This window comes from Oreochromis aureus, linkage group 2, assembly GCF_013358895.1.
Source record: "Oreochromis aureus strain Israel breed Guangdong linkage group 2, ZZ_aureus, whole genome shotgun sequence".
NCBI lineage: Eukaryota > Metazoa > Chordata > Actinopteri > Cichliformes > Cichlidae > Oreochromis > Oreochromis aureus.
The window spans coordinates 10,228,443-10,255,824 of NC_052943.1; the positions used below are offsets into that span (position 1 = coordinate 10,228,443).

The 27,382-nt window shown below is 43.0% G+C and overlaps 4 protein-coding genes across 8 annotated transcripts; 1 reads left to right on the plus strand and 3 right to left on the minus strand.

Moving 5' to 3' along the window:
- Nucleotides 1-279: 279 nt before the first annotated feature.
- Nucleotides 280-13,797, minus strand: ctbp1 (C-terminal binding protein 1). Of its 4 annotated transcripts, none has more exons than XM_031750981.2 (11): nt 13,438-13,797; nt 12,336-12,384; nt 11,818-11,964; nt 8,018-8,172; nt 6,975-7,119; nt 6,652-6,858; nt 6,320-6,534; nt 5,466-5,596; nt 5,232-5,359; nt 4,326-4,443; nt 280-4,237 (listed from the first exon to the last, which is right to left on the minus strand). In XM_031750981.2, the coding sequence occupies exons 3-11, from the start codon at nt 11,876-11,878 to the stop codon at nt 4,051-4,053; spliced, it is 1,347 nt and encodes a 448-aa protein (XP_031606841.1). In that variant the 5' UTR covers nt 11,879-11,964; nt 12,336-12,384; nt 13,438-13,797; the 3' UTR covers nt 280-4,050. The 4 variants fall into 4 exon arrangements, with proteins under 4 accessions (XP_031606841.1, XP_031606843.1, XP_039473263.1 ...); XM_031750983.2 differs by lacking the exon at nt 13,438-13,797 and adding an exon at nt 13,119-13,264; XM_039617329.1 differs by lacking the exon at nt 13,438-13,797 and adding an exon at nt 12,802-13,073.
- A 680-nt stretch (nt 13,798-14,477) lies between these two features.
- Nucleotides 14,478-18,947, minus strand: LOC116329118 (protein FAM53C-like). 2 transcript variants are annotated; one of them, XM_031751073.2, is made up of 5 exons: nt 18,876-18,947; nt 16,819-17,067; nt 16,646-16,706; nt 15,741-16,567; nt 14,478-15,442 (listed from the first exon to the last, which is right to left on the minus strand). In XM_031751073.2, exons 2-5 carry the CDS (start codon nt 16,900-16,902, stop codon nt 15,206-15,208), a joined length of 1,209 nt encoding a protein of 402 aa, XP_031606933.1. In that variant the 5' UTR covers nt 16,903-17,067; nt 18,876-18,947; the 3' UTR covers nt 14,478-15,205. The 2 variants fall into 2 exon arrangements, with proteins under 2 accessions (XP_031606933.1, XP_031606934.1); XM_031751074.2 differs by lacking the exon at nt 18,876-18,947 and adding an exon at nt 18,535-18,867.
- A 334-nt stretch (nt 18,948-19,281) lies between these two features.
- Nucleotides 19,282-23,698, plus strand: phykpl (5-phosphohydroxy-L-lysine phospho-lyase). Its single transcript, XM_031751078.2, has 13 exons — nt 19,282-19,544; nt 19,640-19,758; nt 19,893-20,052; nt 20,133-20,207; nt 20,293-20,380; nt 20,473-20,589; nt 20,710-20,792; nt 20,882-21,107; nt 21,360-21,514; nt 21,931-22,020; nt 22,150-22,283; nt 22,380-22,424; nt 22,771-23,698. The coding sequence occupies exons 1-12, from the start codon at nt 19,486-19,488 to the stop codon at nt 22,421-22,423; spliced, it is 1,350 nt and encodes a 449-aa protein (XP_031606938.1). The 5' UTR covers nt 19,282-19,485; the 3' UTR covers nt 22,424; nt 22,771-23,698.
- On the minus strand, nt 23,290-27,062 carry hnrnpaba (heterogeneous nuclear ribonucleoprotein A/Ba). The gene is made up of 9 exons (XM_031751080.2): nt 26,977-27,062; nt 26,221-26,456; nt 25,620-25,788; nt 25,369-25,527; nt 25,148-25,279; nt 24,961-25,051; nt 24,699-24,854; nt 24,504-24,589; nt 23,290-24,045 (listed from the first exon to the last, which is right to left on the minus strand). The coding sequence occupies exons 2-8, from the start codon at nt 26,439-26,441 to the stop codon at nt 24,519-24,521; spliced, it is 999 nt and encodes a 332-aa protein (XP_031606940.1). The 5' UTR covers nt 26,442-26,456; nt 26,977-27,062; the 3' UTR covers nt 23,290-24,045; nt 24,504-24,518.
- Nucleotides 27,063-27,382: the final 320 nt, after the last annotated feature.

Here is a 27,382-nt window from a genome sequence, read left to right on the forward strand (position 1 = left end):
CTGGCACTGCCTAAGCTACAGTTGGCATATAAAAGAGCAGCTTAAGTCTGCTAGTAAACAATTTTGTTTATGGCAGACATTCTGTAAACACAGCTCCATGTACTCAACATGCTGACTGTCAACATATCACAGCTGGCAATTAACTGTCACCACCACTAATAATGAAGCACAGACCCCCTTTTTTCCCCTAAAGAAATTACCAAAGGCAGTGTTAAAGGTTCAGTACACAGCAGGACGCCTGGTAACAGCTTATGAATGCAAAGAAAGAAGTGAGAGAAGTTTCATTTTTTAAGATTTTATTAAAATACGGTGTGGAGTTTACCATTGGAAGTTACCATCACAAACATGATTGTTTCTAATAAAAAAGTAAACAAAACAAAAAATAAAGCTTAAGAGTCTAGTTACAGGAGAATTTTTTTTAATTTGTTTTTTTTTTGTTTTGTTTTTGCAGTCTGGTGAAAGAAAAAACAACAAAACAAAACAAAAATCAATTCACAATGAGAGTGAGTGGAAAGAAAAAAAAAATGTTCACATGTTGTAAAAATACATTTCCCAATTTTAACATTACACACAGTCACTTCCAAGCATTCATTCATTCATTCCTTGTTAGATGGTTAGATGTCAGTGCTAAAAGAAAGCAAAAATGAAAGAGTAAAAGAAAAAAAAAGTTCAGACCTGTGCACAAAGGGATCGAAGGGGAGAGCGGTTTCCAAAAACAAGAAAAGGAAAAAAATGCAGGAGGCTGTTCTACATTGTCAGGGCGGAAAACTTGGGATGAGGGACAAGAGACAGAGGGCGACTGCTGGAGGATATGTGTGCATTTTGAACCCTGAGAGAGAAAAAGTGACCAACTCTCACCATAATTTTCTCCTTTTGCTTTTTGTCAACAGACCACACCAGAGTCCGCTTTGTCCTCCCCCTACCAGTCACACCGGGGCTCCGGCTCCAAGACTTTTAAGAGCAGCAGAGCGGTGATGGTAACGGTGGCGGGGCAGTCTCACGCCCAAGAGTGAAATATCAGCTGTGAGCATACTCACACTGTGCTTATCTGTTAGCCAACACACATACACTCTCTGCCCGGCTGATTTGAACTATTAAACCAGGGAGTAAGAAAAAAGACATTTAAAATAACGCTGTACAGCACAGGATTGATGTGCTGCAGAATGAGCTAAAAGGCTAAATGTGGTTCGTCACTGATAAAAAAACACAAGGTGCAGTAGATTTAGGCCTGCTGGGGTGTGAGGAGCTTTTTGCGGAGAGGCCTTGAATGTGGCCCAATCTTCTTTTTTCTTTTGGCTGGGTGTGTCTCCTGACTTCACCTGCTGTGGTCAACTGTATTAAGGCAGTGAGTGGTTCCATGGCGAATTTCTCTAACAGCTACTATTATGGGGAGAGAGTAAGTAAGGCCCACAGGATATCAGCTGGAGAGAAAAGGTGGTGGGATCAGACAAATTTCTTTTAAGAAGAAAAAAATAATAAAAATTGGGGCCCAGGGGGGAAAGAGGGATCTCTCGATCTCTGAAATGTTTCAGTACAACATGTAGAACACAGACAGCATATCCATTAAAATAAAACAGAACGGTTTTCATAACAGTGCACTGATGAACTGAAAAAAATATATATATAATCATCATCATCATCATCAACAGCAAAAAAAATTAAGATTACTATTATGCTCATAATCCAAACTATGGGGGTTATTTATTAAAAATATATACTCATCACATGACAGAGGAGCCTAACATCTCAGGACAGACGCGCTCCACGTCTGTCATAGACTCTGAGGGGGGAAACTGTACATCACTGGAAACTGACCACGACAAACATGGCAACTCGGGTTGGAAACACTCGGTGGGGTCTGGTAGGAGGGAGTGGGGGGGCAATAGTATTTCCCCTTAAAAATTACCTCACATGCACTATAGATAGAGCAGCTTGACGAAGGGGGATTAAATGAATAACAAAACAGCACCTACTACTACTGTTCTAGTAAAAGAAAACTAGCAGATCACAACGATCGCCTTCTGTTTTGTTTTTTTCCTTCTTTTTTTCTCATTTTTCCATCAGCCAGTAAGATTGGGACTGAAACACATCAACTACAGTCTGAATCTGTGCCGAATTCTTCCACAATGAGGAAATAAAAAGGTAAAGGCAAACAGATACGCATTGGTTTTAATGCCTGAGTATTCGATGATCTTATCGAACTTACAAAGATATTGTCAAATTATTTTATGGGGCTTTTTTTGTTTGTTTTTTTAAAATTGTATCATTACTGCTACCATTTTACAACCCTTCTAGTAAAGAATAGTAAAGATGCATCTAGAAAATCTGTACAAAAAAATAAAAGGGTATGCACGGTACATTCAATATCTGTTACTGAGGTACTAGAAGTGGTGTTCCCATGACACCAGGGCAACAGCGTTTAAGAGTTACTCCTAGGGGCTATTCCTTTGGAACGACAACAGCTTGTTATAAGGGTGAGGGAACATACAAACACACACTCGCACGCAAACCCACACTATCGCGCGCGCACACACACACACCCATGCCACGGTCATTAACGAGCCAGCATGCAAGAACACTGTCCCATTTGCTCCTACGGAGAATCTAATCTCTACCGTCCCCTCACACTTTGAAGGAATTGATGGATTCATGAGCAGATGTATAGGGTTGGAGCATCACAGTGGGAGAATAGTGGAGGGTGGGTGGCTGAGTGGGTGTGTGGGTGGTTGTGGCGCGATCTTAACAATAAGGCGGTAATCTATCCCTGGTCACCCCTCCTGTGGTTTGAACGTCGGCAGTGTGTCATCGTGTTCTTCGTCACTAAAGGTTACCTGTAACTGTGACTGAGAGAAGCTGCAGGCAGCTTCCTCTGCTCTGAGCAGCCAGACAGCGCCCTCTGCTGAAATGCTGCTGGGTTTCCAGCCGGGAAGGAAATGAAAAACAGAAAAGCTGCTGCAATCGAGGCCCTGTGGGCACCAGGTGCACAGGACCTCACACACTCACTCGCACACTCTCACACACACACACACACACACACACACACACACACCACTCAAGACTGCTGGCAAGAGATAGAAATTCATACCAGGACATGCAGGTACATCTCTGATATGACGCTCAGAGCTTTTATCTCATGACATCACAATCCAAAAGGGGAAAAGCGTGTGTAAATACAGGGATGACTGTCCTAAAACTAGACAATCGCAGCAGTGAAAGTTGACAAAGAATAATGGGTTTAATACTCACAGACGAGTTTAGCAGATAAAAAACATACTGTGACAGTCAGAGAGCTCCACACTGACAGCATTATGGATCCCTCTGCTGAGCAAGCTGATGACAGCGCAGAGGAGAGACAAGGGCCAAAGTGGGCTAAAGGGTTAGCTAGATACTTGGCAGGGAGAAGAGGATGTACTGTTTGTGATTCTGTCCTGTTTTCTTCTTTTACTTCAGTACACACTTCCCCCCCATCATGAGAAAGATGGAAAGGGTAAGAAAAAGAAAAGAGGAAGAGAGCAGTAACATGAGCCATTAATGTACAAAAGTGGGGCTTCAACCATTCTGTGTCTGTGCCTCTAGTGGTCAGAGGAGGACTGCAGGAGGCAGACTGTAAAGCCTCGTGTCAGAAATGCTTTTTTTCTTGTTTTCTTCTTTTTTAAACAAACAAACATTAACATCTAGAACCAGAGCAGATCAACTTTCCATTAAAACAACAACCAACTAAGGAAATAAACCAATCCAATCACTGAATCCTTGAGAACACAGTTATTGCTGACGTAGTGGGGGAGTGAAGGAGATGAGGGGATGGTGGGTGAGCCGGTGGATGGAGGCAAGGGTGTGTTCTGGGTGTGGGGGGGTGGTGGTGGTGGGGAGGATTGTTGTGGTGTGGACAGGTCACTCCTGGGCTGGTTATGTGATCTGAGAAAAGACTGTAGAGCCACGTCAGGTCAAACTAGTGCTGCCGATGTACTGGAGGGTAGGGTTGCGTCTGATCCTGGGAGGCGGGGGTTGGTTTCCAGAGATGACGGAATGTGCTGACGGCGGTGGGGGGGGCTATTGGTCGGAAGGGATGTCTCTGTCGGCTTCGGCCTTAGTAGGTTGCCCCGGGGATGGGGCGTGAGGGGGGTGGGAGACGGGGGCGATGCCATGTGCCAGGGTTCCTTGAACCAAACTTTCAACGCCTGCGGCAGCTCCTGGGAGGCCACCTGCTGCTGCAACATTGATCAGCCCCGGAGGAAATCTGACACAGAGCCAAACAAAATCAGATCAGGTTAAATTCAGCCTCATCAACAATGAGGTAATCTCGGTCAATCCTCCACTCCGCTCACCTGTAGGCAGCTCCATTTAGTTCTGGGTGAACAGTAGCGGCCTCCATGCCGGGCCACTGAGAGGCTGCCATCAGATACTCCTTATTAACACAGTTCTTCAGACTGTCGGGGATACGCCCTGCAGTAAACAAACCACATAGTTGCGCCGTCAGATATGACCAACAACCTCCTTATTCAGCTACCTGATACATTTCAGGTTTAATGTTCTAGAAATATGAGTCAAAACAGTCTCAGCATGGCAACAGGGAACACGTTACTCCAATGAAGCCTGCGTATTCATCATACATGCTCTATGTTTGCTGGTAGGTATTTCATTTTCAAATTGTAGATGTGGAAATATAATCAAGAATTTAAAAATTCGTGTTTTTGGAATTTTACTCTTTAACCTCTTCTCCCATAAAGACAATATTTGACGACCTCCCATGGACACTTAATGAGTTTTGACACTTCGGTCATAAAACCTTGGATTGATGCTCATTAGAACAGTTTCCAGGTTTTTCCAAGGGTAGTGCTAGTGAAGTGTAAAGGCAGACTTCACCTTCACTAACAACTGATCCAAACTGAGTAACTTTGTCCTGAAAGCCGGTCTGAAATATGACAGTAACTGCTCAGTTCAAAAAATGAGAAACAGAGTTTTAGAGTACTACCAGGAGTACCCCCTATCACTCATCTTAAGAAAATCCAGAATTAGTCAGACTCCAGCTCTGATCCACTAATTCTGCACTTGTCCTAACCACAAAAAACCTGTATGCATGCTTAGAGATACAAACACTGGGCGATTCACAGAACCCAAACTGTCATTAGAAAAGTGACAGTTGCCAAAAAAGTGAGGAGTGTCACATCATAATGCGTTCACTGCAGCGAAAGAAATGGCTCGATCTCATAAGATTTGTGTACACGTCTTACCAGTGATGGCCCGGCGCACCTCTCTGGCTGCCTCTTCACGAGCCTCGACAGAGGCCTGCTCACTGTACCAAGATGTGTGCGGGGTACAGATCAGGTTGGGGGCATCCTTCAGAGGGCCTGTTGAAAAACTGGAGAGAAGAAAGTACAGGCTGTTACAGAGAGAGCACTGAGGGTTTGCACCACACTTATGTATGAATCTAGTGGGCCAGTTAGAGCCCAGTTCACTGGGGTTACCTGAAGGGTTCTGTCTCATGGACGTCCAGGGCGGCACCTCGTATCCGGCCTTCCTTTAGGGCCTGAGCCAGTGCTTTCTCATCCACCAGACCGCCTCTAGATGTGTTCACCAGGAAGGCTCCTTGACGCATCTGTGTCATTAACAATATCATTCAACAATGTGGATGAGAGCTTGCGAGGAAAGGCTGAGAATTTCAATTTGCAGCAAAATGCAGTACAAACTGAAACAAATGAGCACCATTAAACTCTGATTAACACACACAGTCACACAATTACAATGTTTGGCTCAGGCAAAGCTGCAAATGTTTGAAATGTCTGGCACATAAAAACATTGACTCTCATTTAAAGTCCTGGTGCTTTTTGTGATTATTTACAAAACACCAGCCAGTAGTTCTTGTGTGCTAAAGCAGCAGTTTACTAACTGATGCTAGATAACGATTATGTTGAATTAATCCCACCAAAAAAACTACAATTCAAAGACCCCTGCAGAAAAATATTTCTCTCATCCTCACAAAGAGCAATAAGGCAGAATTAGGCAGGAACGATTCCTCAGATGTTACTGAAATCATTTTGATAATCATATGGATATGACAAATACATCTAAAATTAATAACCTAACTGAACCAAATGATTATCAGCTGATGCAAGATAACATTTAGAGAAGTACGGCAGAATGCAGTCGTATCTAATCTCATCTAAAATAAGCAACGCAAGCTATTCGCAGGGTTTAAACAGATAGCAAAGGTATGTTGTCACTAGACAATCTATTCTAAACAAAACATAGCTGAGGTGGAAGTAATGCTACCCTCCCTGAAGCTAACTTTGTTTTGGATATTTGGAGTATATTCACACACCTGTTTGATGGTGAAGTCATTAATGAGATGGTGGTTGTGCTCATTGAGGCTGCAATGCAGGGACACACAGTCAGAGTGGATCAGCAAGTCCTGCAGAGTGGCCATTCTCTGCAGGCCGAGTGAGCGCTCCACGCCATCGGGCAGGTAAGGGTCATAAAAGATCACGCCAAAACCAAAGGCCTTTGCCCGCAGAGCCACTGCTTGACCAACACGCCCTGGAAGGAGGAAGGGGAGGTTAGGGTAAAAGAAGCCATTAGTGTTGCACAGGCTTAAATTAAAATTTGCCAGATTTCCTTACTTTGATGCCACCCCTCACGACGCTCTTTACTCACCTAGACCAATAATGCCCAGCGTTTCCCCCCGGATACGAGCGGCGCCACCAGCCACCTCCCTGATCTGCTCCACGCTAGAAGCGCGGGTCCCCTCCCTTAGAGCTTGGTGCATCCAGGTTACTCGCCTGTACAGGTTGAGAATCAGACATAGCGAAGTGTCGGCTGTCTCTTCCACTGAGGCTGCTGGCACGTTACAGACAGCGATGCCTGAATAACGGGTAGAAAAGAAAAAAGAAACAGTAACTAAACTGTGTTCTGTTTTACTGTGTGACAGCATAGCTGTACAAGTCTATGAAAATACAGTAGAAATTTAATCCTCTCACCCAGCTCGGCGGCTGCTTTGACATCAACGTTGTCGAAGCCAGAGCCGATCCTGACAATTACTCGTAGGCCTTTAAACTTTTCCAAGTCATCTCTGGATAGAGTGATAGTGTGGTACAGTAGAGCGGCCACTGCCTCGTTTAGCACCTGTTGGAGACAGATGGAAATTATAACACCTCAGTGTTCATCTCAGAGGACTGCACTTATCATTCTGTTATTAGGCCACAGTGTTGTGCATAGATTTCGATTCCACTTGTAGAGGAGGTGCATGCATACATGCTTTCTTAAAAAGATAATCAAATAATATAGCTGTTCTTTACAAATCTATTGCTAAGTACATTATGACAAATGAATAATCGAGTGAGAAAAGAAAGAAAGAAATAATAAACTACACATCAGCTGCATTCATCTTCACTGTCTTGGGCTGCAGCTAGCAGTGCTAATCCTGAGTGACTTCACGTTGTTTGTACATGAACCACTTTTCCATCTGCTGCAGGTTCTGTTAAGAGCGATTCTCCTGCTCATAATGGAGTTTCAAAGCAGAGCGAGGACTAACAATCTCCGGCTGCAGCCCAGGATGGTGTAGATGGAATCTTTCCAACCACGGGACAGATCGTTTCTTAGTAAGCAGGTGAATGATAGTGAGGACCGCTACAATAGCATCCTGGCCAGCAAGGCAGCCAGCAACAAAAACATGAGACAGGAAGGTCAGAGGTAGCTAGTAACTGAGCCTTCCAAGTAAGGGGGAAAAAAAGGGAAGTAGTGAGTGGGTTTTTCTGTCTGAGAGACTACATAACATAACATAACATAACATAACATAAAATAAAATGTGCTTGTTAATATGTCTGCGCCATCCATCAGAGCCAAATCTGGGGGGGGGGATTTTTTTCTTCCCGCAGGTTTCTCTTGTGTAGACAGCTTAGATGCTGTCTGAAATGTACAACTCTAAGAAAAGGGACTGCAGCCTTTTTTGACATTTAGAAGGTGTTTCATGTGACATCAGAATGTGGTGCCTTTTCAACGTGTGTGCTTGTGTCTCCTCTACCTTCTCGTGAATCTCTTGTGTAGACTGGGCATCACAGAAAGCCACTGTGGCCACATCTTTCAGGATGGGCATCTCCACAGTGCAGTCACGCCCGTCCAGCAGGGCCACCAGAGGCCGAGGGTGCATCGGCCCATTCAGGATTGGGGGTCGGATACCTGAGTCCACCGGGGAGAAAAGGGACAAATATGCATCAAATCAATCTGAAGCAAGAACCAGGTAAAAGGTATCAAATTGCCACAGAGGCATGTGAGCACTTGTTTTCAAATAGATTTTGTTACACAGCCTTTCTACTTTTTTTTGCCCCCTTTCAAATGTAGCTTTCACATGATATTTGACGTAAACAGCAACCAGATACTTGCATTTCAGAAACTGTAAATTTTAGCTGGAGGTTTGTGACTCAACAGTCTGCATTTCCCATGTCTGGACTATCCGACGTGATACAAGTCATCATACCCTAACAAAAAAATCCCCCTGCGCACATGGCTAAACGGAGCTAGACAATAATAACTCAAGACTTTTATGACTGTATTTTTCCAACACTTACACCAGAACCCTAAGGGAACTATCAAGATGGCGTGTTTAAGTGTGTGTGTTTATACCAAGTGTTTTAAGGTTACAAAAGCAATGTGTAACCATATCTATGATGGGGCATGGACAGTGTCCAGCCATCTGCCCTAGTTGGCAGTGAACTCCAGCTCTGTTTAGGATAGCATGTAACCATTACACACTGTCAAGACTTCACAGATCCATCGCATCCTGTTCAAATCTACTGCTCATAAACGAGAAGCTCGGACACTGGTTAATGAAAGAGAGGCTTTTAGTTAAGTGTTAATTCTGGGAACTTGGCCTGCCTACTGTATGAGCAGACGGGTGGGGGGAGGGACAACGGGGGTGAGGTGATGGGTGTATGATGACTGGGGGAGGGGCGGAGAAAACTGTGGGGTCTCTGGGAGGAGGTTGTAGGGATTGGAGATGAGAGGGGGGGGCCTGAGTCATGACCTAAATTCTCCCGTCTGGAAGAGTCCCTACTTCTTATTTTTCCCTTTCTACCCTTTTTTTCAGTTGCAGATTCACAAACACCTCAGCAGCAAACATCTGCACAACTGGCTCATGTGCACTACGGTCAATATTGCCACAAATCAGAGGGATCAATAGGGATGCCGCGAGAACCGATATGGTAGCTAAGAAAAACAGGAAGTACTTTGTATTCGAGGGTGGGTGAGCAAGGGATGATAAGCACAACATGCCCTCTGCAAATTAAATGATATAATGTTTTTCAGAGAAAGGGAGGAAATACTTCCAGTTGAGCAAAGCACCTGAAAGACCGGCATCCAGATTGGTTCACAGAATTCAAGTTGAGTGGGTTTCAATTCATAGTATCAGCAAACAAAGTATTGTCTTTCTTAGGTTATCCTGAAATACACGTTAGCGTTTTGTTTGAGACAGCTGGCACTGCTGTTGTGAAATTAACTTTGTTTTATAGGCTGAAATGTTTGCAATGGCTAACACTAAATGCTTATGCCAACATAATGTAACCGTAACATTAGTAAGCTAGTCGGCAAACATCCGAACACTTCAGTCTTTGTCTTCTCAAAAAAGAAATTATAATATTAATATCTTAACTAAATGATCTGCTACGTCAGTGTTTTAACACAATGTTTAAGTATGTTGGATAATCATTTTGTTTTTGGTATATAGAATCGTATTATTACTGGTACAGACTATTAAATTAAATTAATAAACACCACATCATTGCAAAAACAGCTACGTCAGTAAGTGTGTTTTACTCTGCTCACTGCAGTTTTCTCACATGAAATCTGGAGAAATCTTTCAGGAGAATCAGATCCAACAATTATTTCTCAGGATTAGCAGACAACAGGAGATTGTCCACTTGGGTAGAGCCTGCTGGAGGCAGGACACATGACACCCACTCACTCGCTGTGGATTCTCTAGACAATTACCTGTGCTATTCACACATTTCGCTGTGTTTGAGCCAGGTGAAGTCCACTTAACACCTGGATCGAGAGCTGGATAACCTGTCCAAATAATCTCTAGGAACGCCTGAAGGCGACTTTACCGTCTTCAGGCTCAGACTGACTCCACACATGCGCCAACACTCACTATCTCAGTCCTGCTGGGTGACAGGTGTGTGCGCGCCTGCCCCCATGGTGGGGAGTGTGACAAGCAGGAACATTTACTTGGACATAGGACAGGACGTAATGGTGAGACTGTTGAAGAAGAAAAGGCGCTGGTAGCCGGGGGGTGGAAAACAAATATTTGCGAAAGCTTCCTCTGACGCCTGAGCATATCTCAATTCATGGATAAAATGCACACAAGCTGGGGGGGAAAAGGTATTTATAAAGCCTGGTACACTCAATCTGATGCACACCATTTAGCAGTGTGATTCACATTTGCGGCAGAAGGTTCAAGAATGCCGTCATGCTGACTGCAAACAGGCTAAAAAAAACAAACAAAGACTCTTACTATGGAGAAAAACCCAAATGGGTGCGTCACAAAGACTCCCTGTGTAAAAATATATATCCAAGTAGGCCTACACAGAGAGCAATCTGAGCAAAGGACATCGGCATACCCGAGGCCTACAACGAGCGAGCGTGGCCGCACACACAATGCAATTCATTCAGTGATTCATTCATTCTCCCTCCCTCTCCCTTTCTTTCCCCTTACACTCCCCGCTGTGTAGTTAGAGTAAGAGGTGAGGGGGGAGGGGCAGCAAGCGATGATAATGCAGCAAGCAGCAGTACTCCACCCAGACACAGTGAGACCCACATACACACACATGCGATTATTCAGTTCCTTCTTAGCGCCTGCGACACCAACACACACTAAACACAAAAAAGAAAAAAAAGAAAAAAGGGAAACTGCACACACATAGCCGGCACCACACCCAGAGCCTAGATCCCTTCCCCCCTTCCACAGTTGACAAATTTCAAAAACACATGCCGATATAGAAAACACATGAAGCACCGGGGCTAACCTTGCATTATGAAGTCTGTCAGCCTGTCTTCCTCTCTCTCTACCCTCGCCTTGCTCTCCCTCTATTGCTCGTTTTTTTTCCTCCCTCTCTCTCTGTTAGCCTGCTCTTGGCTGACTGGATCCCAGCTGTCATCCACGCCCAGCCCCTCCCCCACAGCCTGCCTCCAATCACCGGGCGACTCTATTGAGAGCCAGCCAACCAGCACTAACCTCATTAGCATAGCCCAAGCCTAGGCTGAGAGCGGTTTGGGGGGCTGTTGTCGTTTTTTAAAGAGACAGCTGGCCCGTTTCCCTGTAGCTGCGGCCACGACCCTTCACCTTGTCCTCTCTCCCTTTCACCCATCTCCTGAGACTCTTCCAGACGCTTCCCTCCATTTTAGCGCACCGTTATGTCTCATCACCATCATCAACTCTCCACTCTGCAACCACTGTATCTCTAGAAATCTGCACTGTAACATCTCCAAATGGATTCTGCTAAAAAGATCCAAGTTCATCTATTTTCCTCACCCAAAAACTGAAACAATTAATTTCACCGTGACTGTAAGCATTTCAAATTCTTCACTACTGTCCGCCTTAGGAGTTAAAACCCTTGTGAGTTGTGTCTTAAAAGCTGGTTTTCTCATGAGGACACAGCATGAAGCAAATCTCTTGTGCAACCAAGTATTAAAGATTATTTCATAAGAAACTATCATTATGTGCAATGGCACAGGAAAATTACAAACAAATGTTATTATACTTCCTCCAAACACTTATATATAATTTTTGAAGCTCCTACATATATATGAATGTAATGCTTAAAGTCTCACCCTCACAAATGCGGTCAAGTCTCTGCCGCTTGATTTGTTTGTGCTTGTCCATCAGAGCCATACACCAAGCAGTCTAAACCCGGGGACACAGAAAGAACAGATCCAAGTGCTGGCAGGGCCCCTTTAATGACGTCCACGTATTTTCACCTGCATACAAGAATCCAGCCAAAAATGAAAAGATGAAATTTTTTTTAAATGCATCCTTATGTTGACACGTGCATTAAACCCAGACTTGCAAAAGAAAAGTAATGAGGATTTTAGATTTTTTTCTTTTAAAGAGTCACAATTTTTTTTGGCATTGAGTTTGGAGTATTAGAAATTAGCGTAATCAAATTAGCCAGGAATGAAAACAAACTCAAGTTAAACGTTTTTCACAAGATCAAGTGATAACTTAAGCTAAAAAAAAGTTACAGGACTACAGTTTTCAGGGGGTTGGGGGAAATATACTGTATATCTATCCACAGAAACTTATTATAGGGTTTTATTAGTACAGCTGCAGGGTTTAGACAGACACTCACCTGGAGAACAGCGTCTGGTGCACCAGTCAGGTTCACAACTTAGTTTACACTGTAAACAAAGCAGAGATAAAATTACTTTAGGTGATAATAATGCGAAACGGTGACGCTGCAGGTGGCTCATTAAAAATAAAAATGAAAAAAGAACTGAATAAAACTCGACACTTATAACATCACATGCACAGCAATTGGCCATCAATGATATGGCCATCATCATCAAAAATATTTTTGATAAAAGTATTTTGCGCTGTACAACTCGCATAAAGTTTTCTTCCTTCTTTTTCACAGTTACACTTGTTCATGTTCATGCTCTCCAACTTTCTCCTTAACTTTACTACAACAATCTGTGCACACAGTACGAATAAACAGTATGAAAGGACACCCTTGATAACTTTTTGGTTATAATATCCCCCACGGTTAGCTCCTAAATTACCGTTAATGAACTAGTTAGCTTACAGTGCTAGCTCACCCGTTTCTACTCTATCCAGAAACACCGGGGCGCTTAGAATGAATGGAGGATAGCATTCATCCGTTAAATGCAAACATTACATTTATTGACTCATATACGCAACTGACATTAACTAAAGTCCACTCCGAGTTAGTTCAGCTAACATTAACTTTTGAATCGCAATCCGAGCTATCGCTAACTAAACATAGCACAGTAGCTAGCTGCGCGACGGTGGCTAGCTAACCCAAACACAAACACTTGAGGACTCTCTAACATTTTAGTGGCAAGTTCAAACTCCCGCCAACTCTCGAATACACATTGTTTTTGATATTATTTACTTCTCATTAACTCGTGAATAGTGTTGCTACAACCCCCGTCCACAAATACATGTGAGGCGTTTGAAGCGTTGCTAACGTTAGCTAGCTATCGCCGATAACTAGCGTGCAGCTGAGTGTGTGGGAGATGAGAGCAGAGGGGGAGCCCATTTCGTCCGATCTGTTATCAGCGAAGAGCGCTACAATGTGAAATATCTGACCCAGAAGCTTTAAAATCAATAGTTCTTCGGGGAAGGAACAATCGCCCGTATGCTTGATTTGAACCACATCTACTTTGTGAACTAAAAAGCGAATCTTGTGAGGAGAAATGATAATTATTTACCCCGAATAAACTCTTTGAGGAGTGCTCAGACAGTGTGCGTGCGTCGGCGGTGTTCCCTCTCTCCCGATCGCCATGAAATTAGACAAAGAGGAAGTGGCTTGTCGATGTGGGGGTCAGACAGTGTGCGAGAAAGCATCCTTGGACTGGAAGGAGCGCCCTCACCTTTCAAGGCGGAACGACAAAGACGCGCAAACTCCAGTGCAACAAGTCTGCAGGCAGCTATCAAAACTTTCTGCTTAAACTTTAACTTCGTGTGCAGCGTTTTCACACATACACCCGCAGATCCGCTTATGCTTAATTTGTAAATCGGTTACAGCTAGCTATAATAAAGTTTAAAGGAAAAAAACACATTTTCTCCCCGAGCGCGAAATTAAGGTGTCTGTGTGTCAATATCTCATGTTAACCAACCCAAATCGGACTTTACACTATATCCATACAGCACGAGCATTATACTGAGATCAGCCACTAGGTGTCACAATAATCCAATTATCTACTGCTCCCTGACTTCCTTTATGTTGGGCCCAAGCATGAAACAACGTTCATATTCATTTAAGAAGAAAAGAATGACAAGACACTTTTTGGGAAAAAAAAATAATTCTATTAAATTTATTTGTACATAAATTGTGCAACAAGTATATTTCCATCCAAAGAAATCATTTCTCAAAAGTCTCACTCCCTTTCGTAGCATACACTCTCAGAAATGGCTGGACGCGTGTACTCACTCAAACCACTGTACAGCCCGTTACATTGTGCCCTGTGAAGACCAGCTGCAGCACTCATACGACTGACCACTGAAGTGTATGTGCCTTGAATTCAGAAATATCTCAATCAGTGCAAACGGGGAGCCTGGCTGTGGAAAATCAAGAGCACAGCACCAAGAACTCTGTATTTTAAGCTTAAGGCATGGTCAGTTTATGTAAGCCGTGTCGCTGTTGACAAAGTGTGTCAATGTCAAAGCAATTACACAAACTCCAAAAACATAATGTAACGTAGAGGGTGTGTTATATCGTTTGTGCCAGAAGAAAAGCAGAATTTATCTGAAAAAACAAAACAAAACAGAACAGCAGTAAAAGTGAACAGGCTTTAGGCGAGATTTTAAAAAAGTGGAATGTATCCTGTTAAATACATAGAACACTTAAATATGGATACTTATTGTATGGGCTTTTTTTTTTTTATCTTACACACAGCAACATTTTAGCTACCGTTGAACAGCTCTCATTTAAATCAGTCAGCCGAATACAAAAGTAGTCTGCTCGAGTATCAGAAACAGCACTGAACAACAATCGGTCTCATTCAGTTACTGGCATTTAGTGTGTGTCATATAATAGAAACATTCTGTCAACCCCTGGCTATAAAGTTCTTTGATAAGGATATGTAAGGCTATCAAGATGCAAACCAATGGCTTTTGCTAATTAAGACTCGTCTTAATATCAAATATTAGTCAAAAATGTGTGCGCATTAAATCTTGCTTGTTCGCTCATGCACATTTCCTTAAGGACTGCTTCTACAGGCCGGCACTGACAAAATTTGTGCAATTTTGAATAGTGAGCGAGCTCAAGTGTTATGATCGCAGCAATGTCATTGGATATTAGCCTCCCACATGGGGTCATTGGATCTTACTTTTAAAGTCTAGACATTTGTATAGAGAGGGCAGCAGGTTTCCACCAACTGCCAGAAGAGCATGTTATATTAAAAAAAAAAAAAAGCCTGCAGGTGTGCTTAACATGGTTATGAATGCAGTTATCACACTGAGAGCACCAAGGAGCGATCAGTTTTCTTCTATAAGGTTCAGATCCAATTCTGTACAGTCTCTTTCAAAAACAATCTTTTGTCCTCCATCTGCAGGCCTCCTTTCGTCTTCCTCTTCCTCGCTTTCACTGAGCGGCCCGATGCTGGCTCGTCCCAGGAACTCTGCCGGAGAGAAAGCCGAACGTCGTTCCACCTGCGAGGTCACTGGAACCAAACCGCTACCTGGTCCACATGGAGGGCTCTCACGATTACCAATCTGAGCAGGAAAAACCATGTGCATCGTGGTCATCATGTCACTATTTTTATAGGCAAAAAAATAAATATCTTGCATCCTTGCACCAAATAATAAGTGAACAAGATAAAGTGGTAAAACATAAGTGATGAGATAAAAGCAAAAAAAAAAAAAATAAAAAAAAAAAAATAAAAAAAAGGTCATATAAGGTCTCAAAGAAAAGGCTACATTTAAGGAAAGTAGTGAACTTGATTGCCCACCAATACTATTAGCCTTGGTCACAGAGCTACTGTAACACTGATGGACCACCGTCCTTGCTCACCTGTGTCATCTTGCTGAAGTCGAGGACTGGCCTCGGGTAGGGCAGAACATCTGGGTCATGGCGCCTCTTTAAGCGAGGTTTGCGCATGTCACAGGGCTGCGAGTGGCATCGTGGCAAAGCAGGGTGGAGGTCACGCCTAGATGAGGATGGTGTGCTGCAGGCTGAAGTGGGAGATGGAGACAGGGCTGGGTGCTCCAAGTCAGAACGGCCACATTTCAGAGCTGAACTTGGACAGGGTTGGGGGGGCAAGGGCACCATAGGGGACTTCTGAATGTGTACAGGGGAGAGGGAGAAGCGACGCTGCAGCACATAGTGTGAGGTCAGCGGGGCCGGCGAAGAAGAGCACGAAGAAGGTGTAGCAAAGGAAGCAGAACACGCTCCTTTCAGTGTATCGCAGGGGTCCCATGGGAAACCCCATGATACCGGGGAGTCAGACGATAGCGCTAAGCTAAAGAAGGTAGGACTAGCAGATGAGTGTATGGAGGAAGAGGGGAAGGAGGAACTAGGACCACAAAGTGGCAAAGAGCTGGCTCCAGAGCCTGAACTAGATGCTCCTCCACTGTGACAGCTACGTTTCACCGGGGTCCAAACCCTTGATGCGCTGGGATGCCAGGTGGTGCGGCACTGAGATAGATCCTCTGGCACAGAGAGGGACCGGCAGTGGCGTTTTGGAGGTGGTGGAGGTGAACTTTGGAAAACCTTGAAGGGACGTTCTGGTCCCCGGAGTGATTCTCCAGAGTGAGAAGTAGGCCATAGTGAATCAAGTCCACAGGAGTCATCCAAAACACTGGCAATAGATGATGGATGTGTAGTTGAGGTGTAGCTCTCTGAAAATGCCAAAAAGATAAACATGAGGCAAATTTCCGCACTCGCCACAAATGTTGCTCTTAATTCACTAAACTTGCCTTGTGTCGTTTTATGAGCACTCCACGAGACAGTGGGACTGGAGCCCACTGTAGGTAATGACTGTAACAAACAGAATGACTTGTTTTCAAAACCACAAGTGGGAAAACCAAGTCAATGAAACAAAATCAGTTTGAAGGACAAGACTTTGTTCCATCTAAACCATCCAACTCACCACATTCACACTGAATGAGAAGGCCTTGTGATAGGGTTCTTCTAAACTCTGCTTACGAAGTTGCTCTGTTATAAGAGTCACCATATTTGTAGCTATGATCCAGGGAGAGACATGGAGATGAGGAGATTTACCGAGGGCAGTGAAAGTGTCATTAGTCAGAATTCTGGCGTGGTTTGTGGCGTCCCCTCTACACCTCAACCAGCCAGACTGACCAGCTTCCTCACTATGCCACCATCATCTTTATGCAACCTAGAGAGGCAGGTGAGAATAGATGAAAACAAATTAAATAAGTGGTTAGACAAACTGCAGAGAAATCACACTGGGACAGAAGGTACTTTCTCATGGGGAGTTTTCTTCCCATTATAAACTATAAATGTTTGGGAAAGCCCATAGCAAGAGGAACAGAAAAGCTGCACACCAAACACTGACCACAGAACTATGCGAACCAAGGTAGGATTTATATGCTGCTCTTTCACTCATGTAGAAGCAGAGTTTATGCTCACGAAGGCAAGAATCACACATGGACATGAGGTGACCCTGAACAAAGCAGCACGTCACATTTCAAATTAAGTTCATATTGTTGTTCCAAATGGGACTCCAAAGAAATTTTTATTTCAAAGGAGATGCAGAGTACAACTCAAGTGAAAACTTTTGCTGCAATACAAAGGCAGTCAAGTCAGTAGGGTCCAATAAACTGAAATGACAAGAGTTGTGAGTAGTAAAGAATGGAAGGGGGAGGGAAAGGCTAAAAGGGAAAGGATGGAGGGGGAAGTGTGTGAAAAATGAATGGGACAGGGGCTGGAAGCATACCATAGTATCTTTGTAAAGGGGACAAAAGAATAGTGACCAGGTCTCAAGGACTTGAGACATACACAGTCCTGAACTACTCTACTTGTAATCAAAAACTTTAAAATGCATTAGTTACTGAATGCACAAACACCTGAGAAGATTAACCTGCAGTAACCCATGTATGGAATCCCAGGAAGTCTATTAATCAGTGCTGTACATCTCAAATTGAAAGTAAAAGACAGAATGACCGCTGCATTAAAATGTAACATGACCCATTAGCCTTTGGACTTCTGTTTAAAAGAATGTGTAGAGCACATGTAGGGTGAAAAAAACCCTAAAAAAAAAAACAACAAAAAACAACCAAATATTAATCTAGCAACTTTGAGGCCCTTTGATGGCATTTATATTCCAGCTCACTTAAGAGCCTTTCGTTCAATCACTGTTGAGTCAAGATGTGGCCTCCAGGGCCTTCCTCCTCCTTGTGGCAAACAGTGCATTTGCTAGCCTAGTTCCACATGTCACAAGACATACTATTTAAGGGGCACAAGATCAAGCTTTTTCCACTGTCATGTCCTGAACACAATCAAGAGCTGTCAAGTAACTAGTATAAAACTTTAGCATCACTTTTCAGTGTGACTAGCAAACATCCATTTGATCAGCATAAGAAAAAAACTATAGGATGTTGTCAAAATGACAAGAAACCTCTAGCACAGCCACCTTCATAAAATAGCTTTGACTTAAGGATAATGTATCTAAAAAACAAAACTAAAAAATACAAAAAACATGCAAAACAAGCGAGTTTAACACAGTGTTGCGCAGCTTATCTCGACTCAAAAACCACGTTTCTGCCCATCAGCTAAAATTCATGAACTGCAATCCAGCTGTTGTTCGTTACAATGTAACACATTAAAATAATGCTAAACTTACAGGATCGATCGGATTCCGATTATAGCCGGTGAGCAAGGTGGTATGTGGTAAGCTAGCTCACGAACACGATGCAGCCAGTGAAGCACCAAGTTGTCAGCTAGCTCATAGGATAAATGCACTAAAATTACTAGCGTCAGTTTATTACAATCGATCTGATTGCGACCGGTTAGAGGCTTGTCATTCCAGTCGGTTATAGCTACGTTTTGTTAAAGCCAGTGTTAAAATATGCGTTCATAAATTTAACGCTAACCCAATAGTCTATGCCTAAATCAGTTGTGGCGTTAGCTTGGTCACGCAGCCTGGTTGCGAGCTAGCATGCTACAGCTGTCTTGATGTATTACCTGCATTTGGCCGTTCCTAAGCAACCAAAGCTGCGCAGCTCGTGCACCGGGTGGCGAGCAGATTAACTGAGTATTTATAGCTTTTGGACGATACCAACTGAGAGGGTGTCTTTGTCACATGCTTTTACAACTATGGATTCAAAAGATACTTAAATGAGGTTTAGACAGACAAAAAATGTATAAGGTTTACTTTTGTTTTTCGAAATTAAACTAAACTAACAGCAAAACACATTGCAATTATTTTTACGACCTTCTGTCATTTTGACCGTCCCACACTGACACCGTTCTGGATAAAACGAGAGCGTAATTGCAAATCTTCCTGACTAACAATAAAGGCAAAGGTATTTTATAATATAGGTGGAATAATAAGATATTTATTAAATGTAGATACCCTACCTTATCTGTGACAGAGAAAAAGAAAAGTTAAAACTACAAAGTGTTTGAACTTAGTGGGAAGTGAACTCAGCTCTGCCACCGACGCATGCGTGTTGGGCCAGTTAGCGAAAGCGTTTTCTGTTTTTCACAAGTTTCTAGTCGATAGCCGTTATAGTTTATGACATTTTCTGTATTTGGTATACGTGAAATTAAAATAGAGAGAGATTAAGTGGTCATGGCGCAAGAAAAACTTAGGAAAGAAGAAACTCTTGCAATGAGGAATAGGCTAATCGGGTATGTAAGATGAAACTTGGTGTTTTCTTGGCGCTTGCTCACAGGCTTATAGTGCATATAGTGCTAATGACACGTATTGATTTCTTTGATTACAGCCAGTCATGTAGACTGTTTTATTCAGAAGACCCAGTGAAAATAGTAAGAGCACGAGGACAGTATTTATTTGACGAAAATGGCAAACGCTATTTGGACTGTATCAGTAACGTCCAACATGGTAAAACCATTATCATCCACTCTCAAGTCCGTTTTTTCTAACCAATTAAAAAATACAGTACAATACACTTCTGCCACCTAGTGGCAGGACGTTTCGACGCCCTTACTGACATGTTGTATGTATGTTTTCTAAAGTGGGTCATTGTCACCCCGCTATCACAAAGGCGGCAGCGGCTCAAATGGACGTCCTGAACACAAATTCAAGATTCCTGCATGACAACATAGTCCTGTATGCTGACCGCCTGGCTGCTACCCTGCCCCAGAAACTGTGTGTCTTCTACTTTGTCAACTCTGGGTGAGTATTCTGTTGCACACGCTCATACTCCTAAAGAAAACATTCTCTAAAGTACAATTACATCTATTTTTTCCTGATAGTTCAGAGGCCAACGATCTTGCCCTACGCTTGGCACGTCAGTACACCCAACATGAAGATGTCGTAGTTCTTGACCAGTAAGTATTTTTGCTCCACTGCAGCCCTCTGAACCCTGCAATTACACTTGCTTTTCAGTTACAATGAGCTCTCCTTCTACACTAGCGCATACCATGGGCATCTAATGTCTCTCATCGACATTAGCCCTTACAAGTTCCGGAAACTGGCGGGACAGAAAGAATGGGTTCATGTGGTGTGTAAATTTAGAAACCTATCATCACAAAAACTGCTACCCAACACTGGAATCCTGCTTATCTCAAAGAACATGTTCTTTCATCCTCCCAGGCACCTCTACCAGACACCTACAGAGGTATATACAGAGAAGATCACCCCGACCCAGGCCAAGCATATGCTGACACAGTAAAAGACCTTATAGAGGATGTGCACAAAAAAGGCCGTAAGGTACACTATAACCCAGTTCCATGCAGGCTCAATAAAATCTCTACTACACACACTCAGAACAGTGCTAATAATAAGAACATTACATTTATAGTACATATGTATTATCTTTTTTTTCTTTAGATCTCAGCCTTCTTTGCTGAATCCCTGCCTAGTGTCGGTGGACAAATAATCTTGCCCCAAGAATACTTTCCTAAAGTTGCAGAGTAAGTAATTCTTCAGTTATCTGGTTGTTTTTGCTCAGCTGGTTGTACAACAATGACAGTGTGGTGCCTCCTCCTCATGTTTTCCACAGATATGTGCGCTCAGCTGGTGGCGTGTTTGTGGCAGATGAAGTGCAGACAGGTTTTGGGCGTGTGGGACATCATTTCTGGGCTTTTCAGCTTCAGGGAGACAATTTCTGCCCAGATATAGTGACCATGGGCAAACCGATGGGCAATGGGCATCCCCTGGCATGCGTAGCAACCACTGCAGAGATAGCTGGAGCTTTTACAGCCAACGGAGTGGAGTACTTCAATACGGTGACTATACAGGAACCTTAATGTAGCATAAATTATTGCCCGATCTCTAGACACAACCAGGTATTTGATAATAATAGCTATTTTGCCATTTAACCGTTAATATTAAAATGACATTAAGAGAGAAATAAGAGTTTTTTGAAGATAAACTGAAAACGTACATTTCAATCACAGTTCCTGTGTTACTTTTAAATATAATGCTTTTATGCATATTCTCAAGATAAATCACTTATTTTACTCTCCAACTTCATGCAGTTCGGCGGGACTCCAGTGTCATGTGCAATTGGCCTAGCAGTCCTTGATGTGATCGTGGAGGAAGACTTAAGAGGAAATGCTGTGAGGGTCGGAGCCCACCTTAAAGATTTGCTCACAAAACTAAAAGCACGACATGAAATAATTGGAGATGTCAGGTAATGATGCTACATCAGCGGTATTATGCAGTTCGTAGCACTTAAAAAAACACTAATTAAGCTGCCATATAATGAAGTTCAGTGCCTATACTAATTAAAGCTTGCCTACAGACATGTCCATGTTTACAGTGCCTCGTTGACATCTCACTTTTATTTGCAACTCTGGTGTTTTAAGCTTACTTAATTTAGATGTGCAATTATTCAAATATACAAAAATTGTCCTATTATACATATATTTGGTAGTGTTTACCCTTTTTACAGTATAAAAAGCAACATATAAATGACAAAAATGTTGGATTTTCACACACAGACTGCAAATCGCTGTCCTGGTACCTGAATACTTAAAACGTAAATGTATATGACAAGTATGCTAACTTTCATAATTCCAATAAAAGGCCATGTCTTTATTTCTGTAGAGGTGTTGGACTATTTTTGGGAATTGAGCTGGTGACTGACAGAGAGAAGAAGACTCCTGCCACAGAAGCTGCAGCGCATGTGGTCAAGAGGTGAGGGACTGCAGTGCAACATACAAGTTTTTACATTTCTTTTTTTTTCTTTTTTTTTAAACCATACTACCCAGGGCTGTGCATTCAGAATGTGCTGTTCTGTGATTGGAGTTTGTCCTTTTAAATCAGGCTGAAGGAGGAGGATCAAATATGTGTCAGTACTGACGGCCCATGGGAGAATGTCTTGAAGTTTAAGCCTCCCATGTGCTTCGGCATGGAGAATGCAGAGCTGGTGGTGCAATGTATTGATCGCATCCTTACAGGTTAGCTTACCGTTATAAACAAGGTTACATGCATGCTATCTACTCAGTCCATGAAAAACCTCAACACCAAAATATAACCATTTCATTTTTTCACAGACATGAAAGCCAGTGACCTCAAACTGGAAAAGGAAGACATCTAAGGTTTGTCAAACCTGTAGAAAACATTTTAATTGCATCAGACAGAGTCAGGTGGTCACATTCATAATATTTAGAGGTAGAGATTAAAATCTGTTCTTGAGGCTCCAGTAGACCAAGCAGCTTCACTTCACAGAACATGTTGCTTCTTCCACTCAACACAGACTACTGTGGGGGTTCACTTTAGAGAAGTTGGGACTTCTATCTGGAAATTAATTCAGGGAATATCAAAGCGGTGACAGTGAATTTGAAATAACGGTACTGCTGGATCAGTGTCGTCATTCGTTTGAAACTATGCCCATTTAAACTGAAATATCAATGCAAACGTTTTGGTCATTCTCATTTTCGACAGATCATACCAGTCACCTCTCTGATGAGACCCCACAGACTGGAGGTAAACACTACAAGCCATAACATATCATTGCCACCTGGGAAATGTAATCTACCAGAAGATGACACTTTGAAATTCCACAGTTTATAATATAAAATAAATTTTAAAAAATGACAAATAAAATTGTTTTTTACTGTAATCCTGGTTCTTGTATTGTTTTTCTGCTGACAGCAGTTCACATAATCAGCTGTGACTTAACACTGATTGGCAACATGTTCTTAATACACAGCATATTAGAGTTAAGCACTTACCAGATAACTATAACTCCCGGACACATTCACAAAAAATGCTCAAGTATTGCAGTTTAACATCTAGTGGGGTGGGTATTACACTCAGCAAGTTATCCTGCAAGTAGTGAAGCCCTCTCCCACAGCTTCCCGTGGAGATGTTAACATTACTTGAGACAAAACAAGCAAGCCAGTTAACAGTACAAAAACATTTAACGTTAACTTTACAAATAATAACAGAAAGATCCATGTGTAATATAAACCAAAAGTTTATTTCTACCAATTTGCCAAAGACACTAGAGGAATGAATTTCCAGTGAGAGAGGGAATACCCTCTTACATTTAACAGGCTTGCGTTCAGTTGAATAACACTAGTAAAGCCACTTAAAAATTGCAGACATGATGGGGGAAGAATCTCCTTAAAAGCCAAAATAACAAAAAAAACAAAAAACAAATTGCTGGTTGTCTTTGTCTACAAGGCCTTCTGCAAATATTTATTTGACACTCTTACAAAGAATCCTTTGATTAGTTTAAATCCTTTTTTTTTTTTTTTTTTTAACCTCACCCCACATCTGAAGCCATGCAACTCACATCCAAAACTCAGCATGGGAGAATATAACAAAATCTATAAACACCAAAACAAAATGAGGAAACAAAACAAAACAAAACAAAAAAAAAAAAAAGCAAAATTGTTTTATTTGCGAGCTTTAAAAGCTCTTGCTCATCTGTAAATCCAGTAGACATGTAAAAATACAACCATACAATACATTAGATTCAAAAAGGTACCAAAAAGTACAGTAAAAATAACACTTCCATCACTGGAAATGTAAATGGACACAAAAAACAATATAAAATAAAAAGTGGAAAAGTGACATTTGCTTCCCCAGTTCCTCACTTGATCTGTACAAATGGAGCATGAGTCCAAATTTTCTGCCAACTCCAAAGGAAAAGCCAGAGCCCATGTTCGTTGTTGTCAGACCATGGATCTCTTTTTCTTATTTACTTTAGACCTTGAGAGAAAAACACGGTGCTTAACGTTACTGAGAATAAACCAAATGCGGCATGCAGTTACACAAAGACAGACAGGTGCATGAATGAGTTTGACTGGTCAGTGATGGACAGACACACTTTTTGGACTGGGGCAGGGGCTGGGAAGGGAGGGGGACACGACCTCTAGCTGTTACACCTAGCACTTTGGTGAAAGGTGAAACAGTCCTTTTTCCCCCGCTTTCAACCACCACAAACTTGACGCGTACTGATCAAGCAGTCGCCGTACAGGTGCATCTAAAGATGGCCAACAGGTGGAATGAATCCATCTCTAATGATCACAGACCCCACAAGGCGGCCTACCCTAACCCCACAACAATGCTGGAATGGACTTAGAGTAGATGGAGATCTCTGGGGTCAGAAGGCACTAATGGTTACAGCTATGTTCTCATACTACCACGGATGATGCAGAAATGCATACCTGCACTATGTGTGATCAGTATGGCTTGTAGCTACTCTGGTGGCCTCCACGTCTTGGAGTTTTCCCATAGCTTGTATTGCCCTGGTCTGGAGGACAAGAGAAAAAGGGACTGAGTTCTTCTGTACAAAAAGGAGGACCAAGAAAATAAAGTTTCTCTCATTCTGTTTCTTTTCCCTGGGGCCACTTATCGCTTACTGTAATCGTAGCCACCCCCATAGCCGTAATAACCAGCAGAGTAGTCATAGCCACCATAGCCACCATATCCGTAGCCTTGCTGTCCATAACCATAGCCCTGGTTGTATCCCTGGTTCCAGTAGTTGTTGTAGCCTTGATTCCAGTTCTGGCCCTGGCCTAGAAATAACAAGTAGAAAGCTTTTGTCACAAGTCTCCAGAAACACATTTTAGCCCATGATTGAAATCAAGAGTCTTCTGCGGTGCACACAGATTTGGTGCTTACCTCCACGTCCTCGCCCACGTCCGCCATATCCACGGGCACCATACTGCTGCTGCAGGTAGACCTCTTTGGGCTGCGCGATTTTAATTTCACACTGCAATGTCACACAAAGAGCATCATGTTAAAGGTTTCCAAAAACTTACAAATCTGGCTAACTCAATTTCAGCCAGCAAGCTTGATGTGCAATTACCTTGCTACCACCAACATTGTGGTACTTCTTCTCCATGACTTTCTTCACGGGAGCCTCTTCCTTGTACGTGATGAATACGAATCCCCTCCTCTTCTCTGTCTTTGGGTCCTGTGGAAGCTCTATGGTCTCAATCTACAAACAAAGAAATCAGAGTTTTGTAGCAGCCACCTGCAATATACCCACTTAATTCCTTTAGATGCTGACAAATGCTTCAAATGTACCTCTCCAAAGGTCCCAAAGTACTCCTCAATGACTTCCTTTGAAGTATCAGGGTTGAGTCCGCCCACAAAGATTTTCTTTACTGGATCCTTCTTCATGGCCATGGCTTTCTTGGGGTCAATCTGTCTCCCATCTAGCCTGTGCTCCTTCTGTTCAAGAACCTATTAGACAAAGAAAAGAAAAAAAACAAACATGTAAAATTGCCCACATTGTGAAAATATACCTCACGTGCCCACATAATTACATCACTTACCTTTTCTACGCTGGCTGCGTCTTTAAACAGAATGAAACCAAAGCCTCTTGACCGGCCTGTCTGCTGGTCCATCTTGATGGTGCAGTCTGTCACCTCGCCAAATTTAGAGAAGTAGTCTTTAAGATCCTTCTTGCTTGTGTCCCAGCTGAGACCTCCAACGAACATTTTCCTGAGCACAGGAGAAGGGACACTGTTAGCAGCAGGCAGCAGGCACTAGCCCCCCCCCTCAAGCTTCACATAGTAGTGGTGGTGGGTAGAACCAGGGGTGTAGATATACAGGCTGTCCCTAAACATCTGGTGACCCACTAATGTAGGGGGGCAGGTAGCACTTGCTTTAGCTTTTAGCCGTTAGCCATCTTTCAAGGCCGGTTTAATAAAGTGAGAAATCCCAATGGTACAGGGACAGCAGCCACCCCGTATCTGATGCTTTTCTAAGCAAATGTGTTAGATTTAATCCTTATAATGGCGCCCATCCCCCCTCTCCGCTCTGCACATGGCGCCAACAAAAGGCCGGTTGAACAAAGAGCCGTGCCAAACCGCTAGCGCTCATTAGGGACGCCTGCTTCCTACACAGATTCACAGCAGGCCGCTATAAACTCACCCGGCATCCTCCTCGCCCTTGCTGGCGTCGATCTGGCCTCCCTCCGTGCCGCCGTTTTGCGAATTGTCGTCCTCCTCGGGCCCTGCGTCCTCTCCGCAGTCATTCGCGGTGGCGCCGTCGTCGTCGTTCCCCTCCTCAGTGAGGCCGGCTCCGTTAAAATCATCGTCGACTTCGTGGCCGTTTTCCGATGTTTCCATGTACTGTTGCTCTGACTCAGACATTTTGCACAATTATACCTAAGTCCCCCAACACAAACGAGTAAGGAATTAGTGATACAGTTGTGGGGGTTACATAATGTGTAATGCCGTGCATGCCTCGCCATTTCCATGGTGCCAATACGTGCTTTTCCCACCATTTTGGCCGGCGCGATCGCGTTCACTGCATTCACAGAGCCCCGCTTATTACCGAGTGCCGGGAAATGGCCACAGAGTTACGTTCACTTACACATCACAGTAACCAAACTGCATCTTTAGCGCATTTCTGCCAGTGGCAAAGATTAGAAAAGTTGTACACATATGTATCGCACTGATAAACCGAGCTGGAACTATGCAACTCAAATTCGCAGTTACGTAATGCCGAGGCCGATACGGCCGCAATATCAGTCTACAGTTTTAATAACTACAAAAAAATTACCTGCACGTACCCCAAAAAACAACTGTTACAAAAAAATAAATAGATTACAAGAATCGCATTACTTGCGTGACAATATAATGAGAAAAAACTAATCAGGCTAATGAAATACAGAAATATACTTACTAGTCACACAACCGGAGAGCTCTCTTCAAGATGGATTCTCCCACACGACGGCAACTCGTGGTTGGTTTTCTAGAACCGGCAGGAGAAAAAAACGACATTTCTGCGCAGAAGCCCTCTGATTGGATAATCTCTGCTGCCATTCACGGCACCGACCAATCGCATGTGAGACTGTTTTTTTCTCGTTTTTCTACAAAAGATGTTCACGCCCCGAGAACTCAGGAAGGAACTCAGCGTACCTTCAGAATGGTGTGTTCACTGCTCGGTAATTTCAGCTCCACTCAGGGAACTTGGTCTGAAAATTACCAGTGAAGTGATGCAAGTTTTCATTATTAATGAAAAATCATAAAGTGACGTCATCAAGTTATATCCATATTCATGGAGTGCGAGATATAGGTAAAACAGCTCA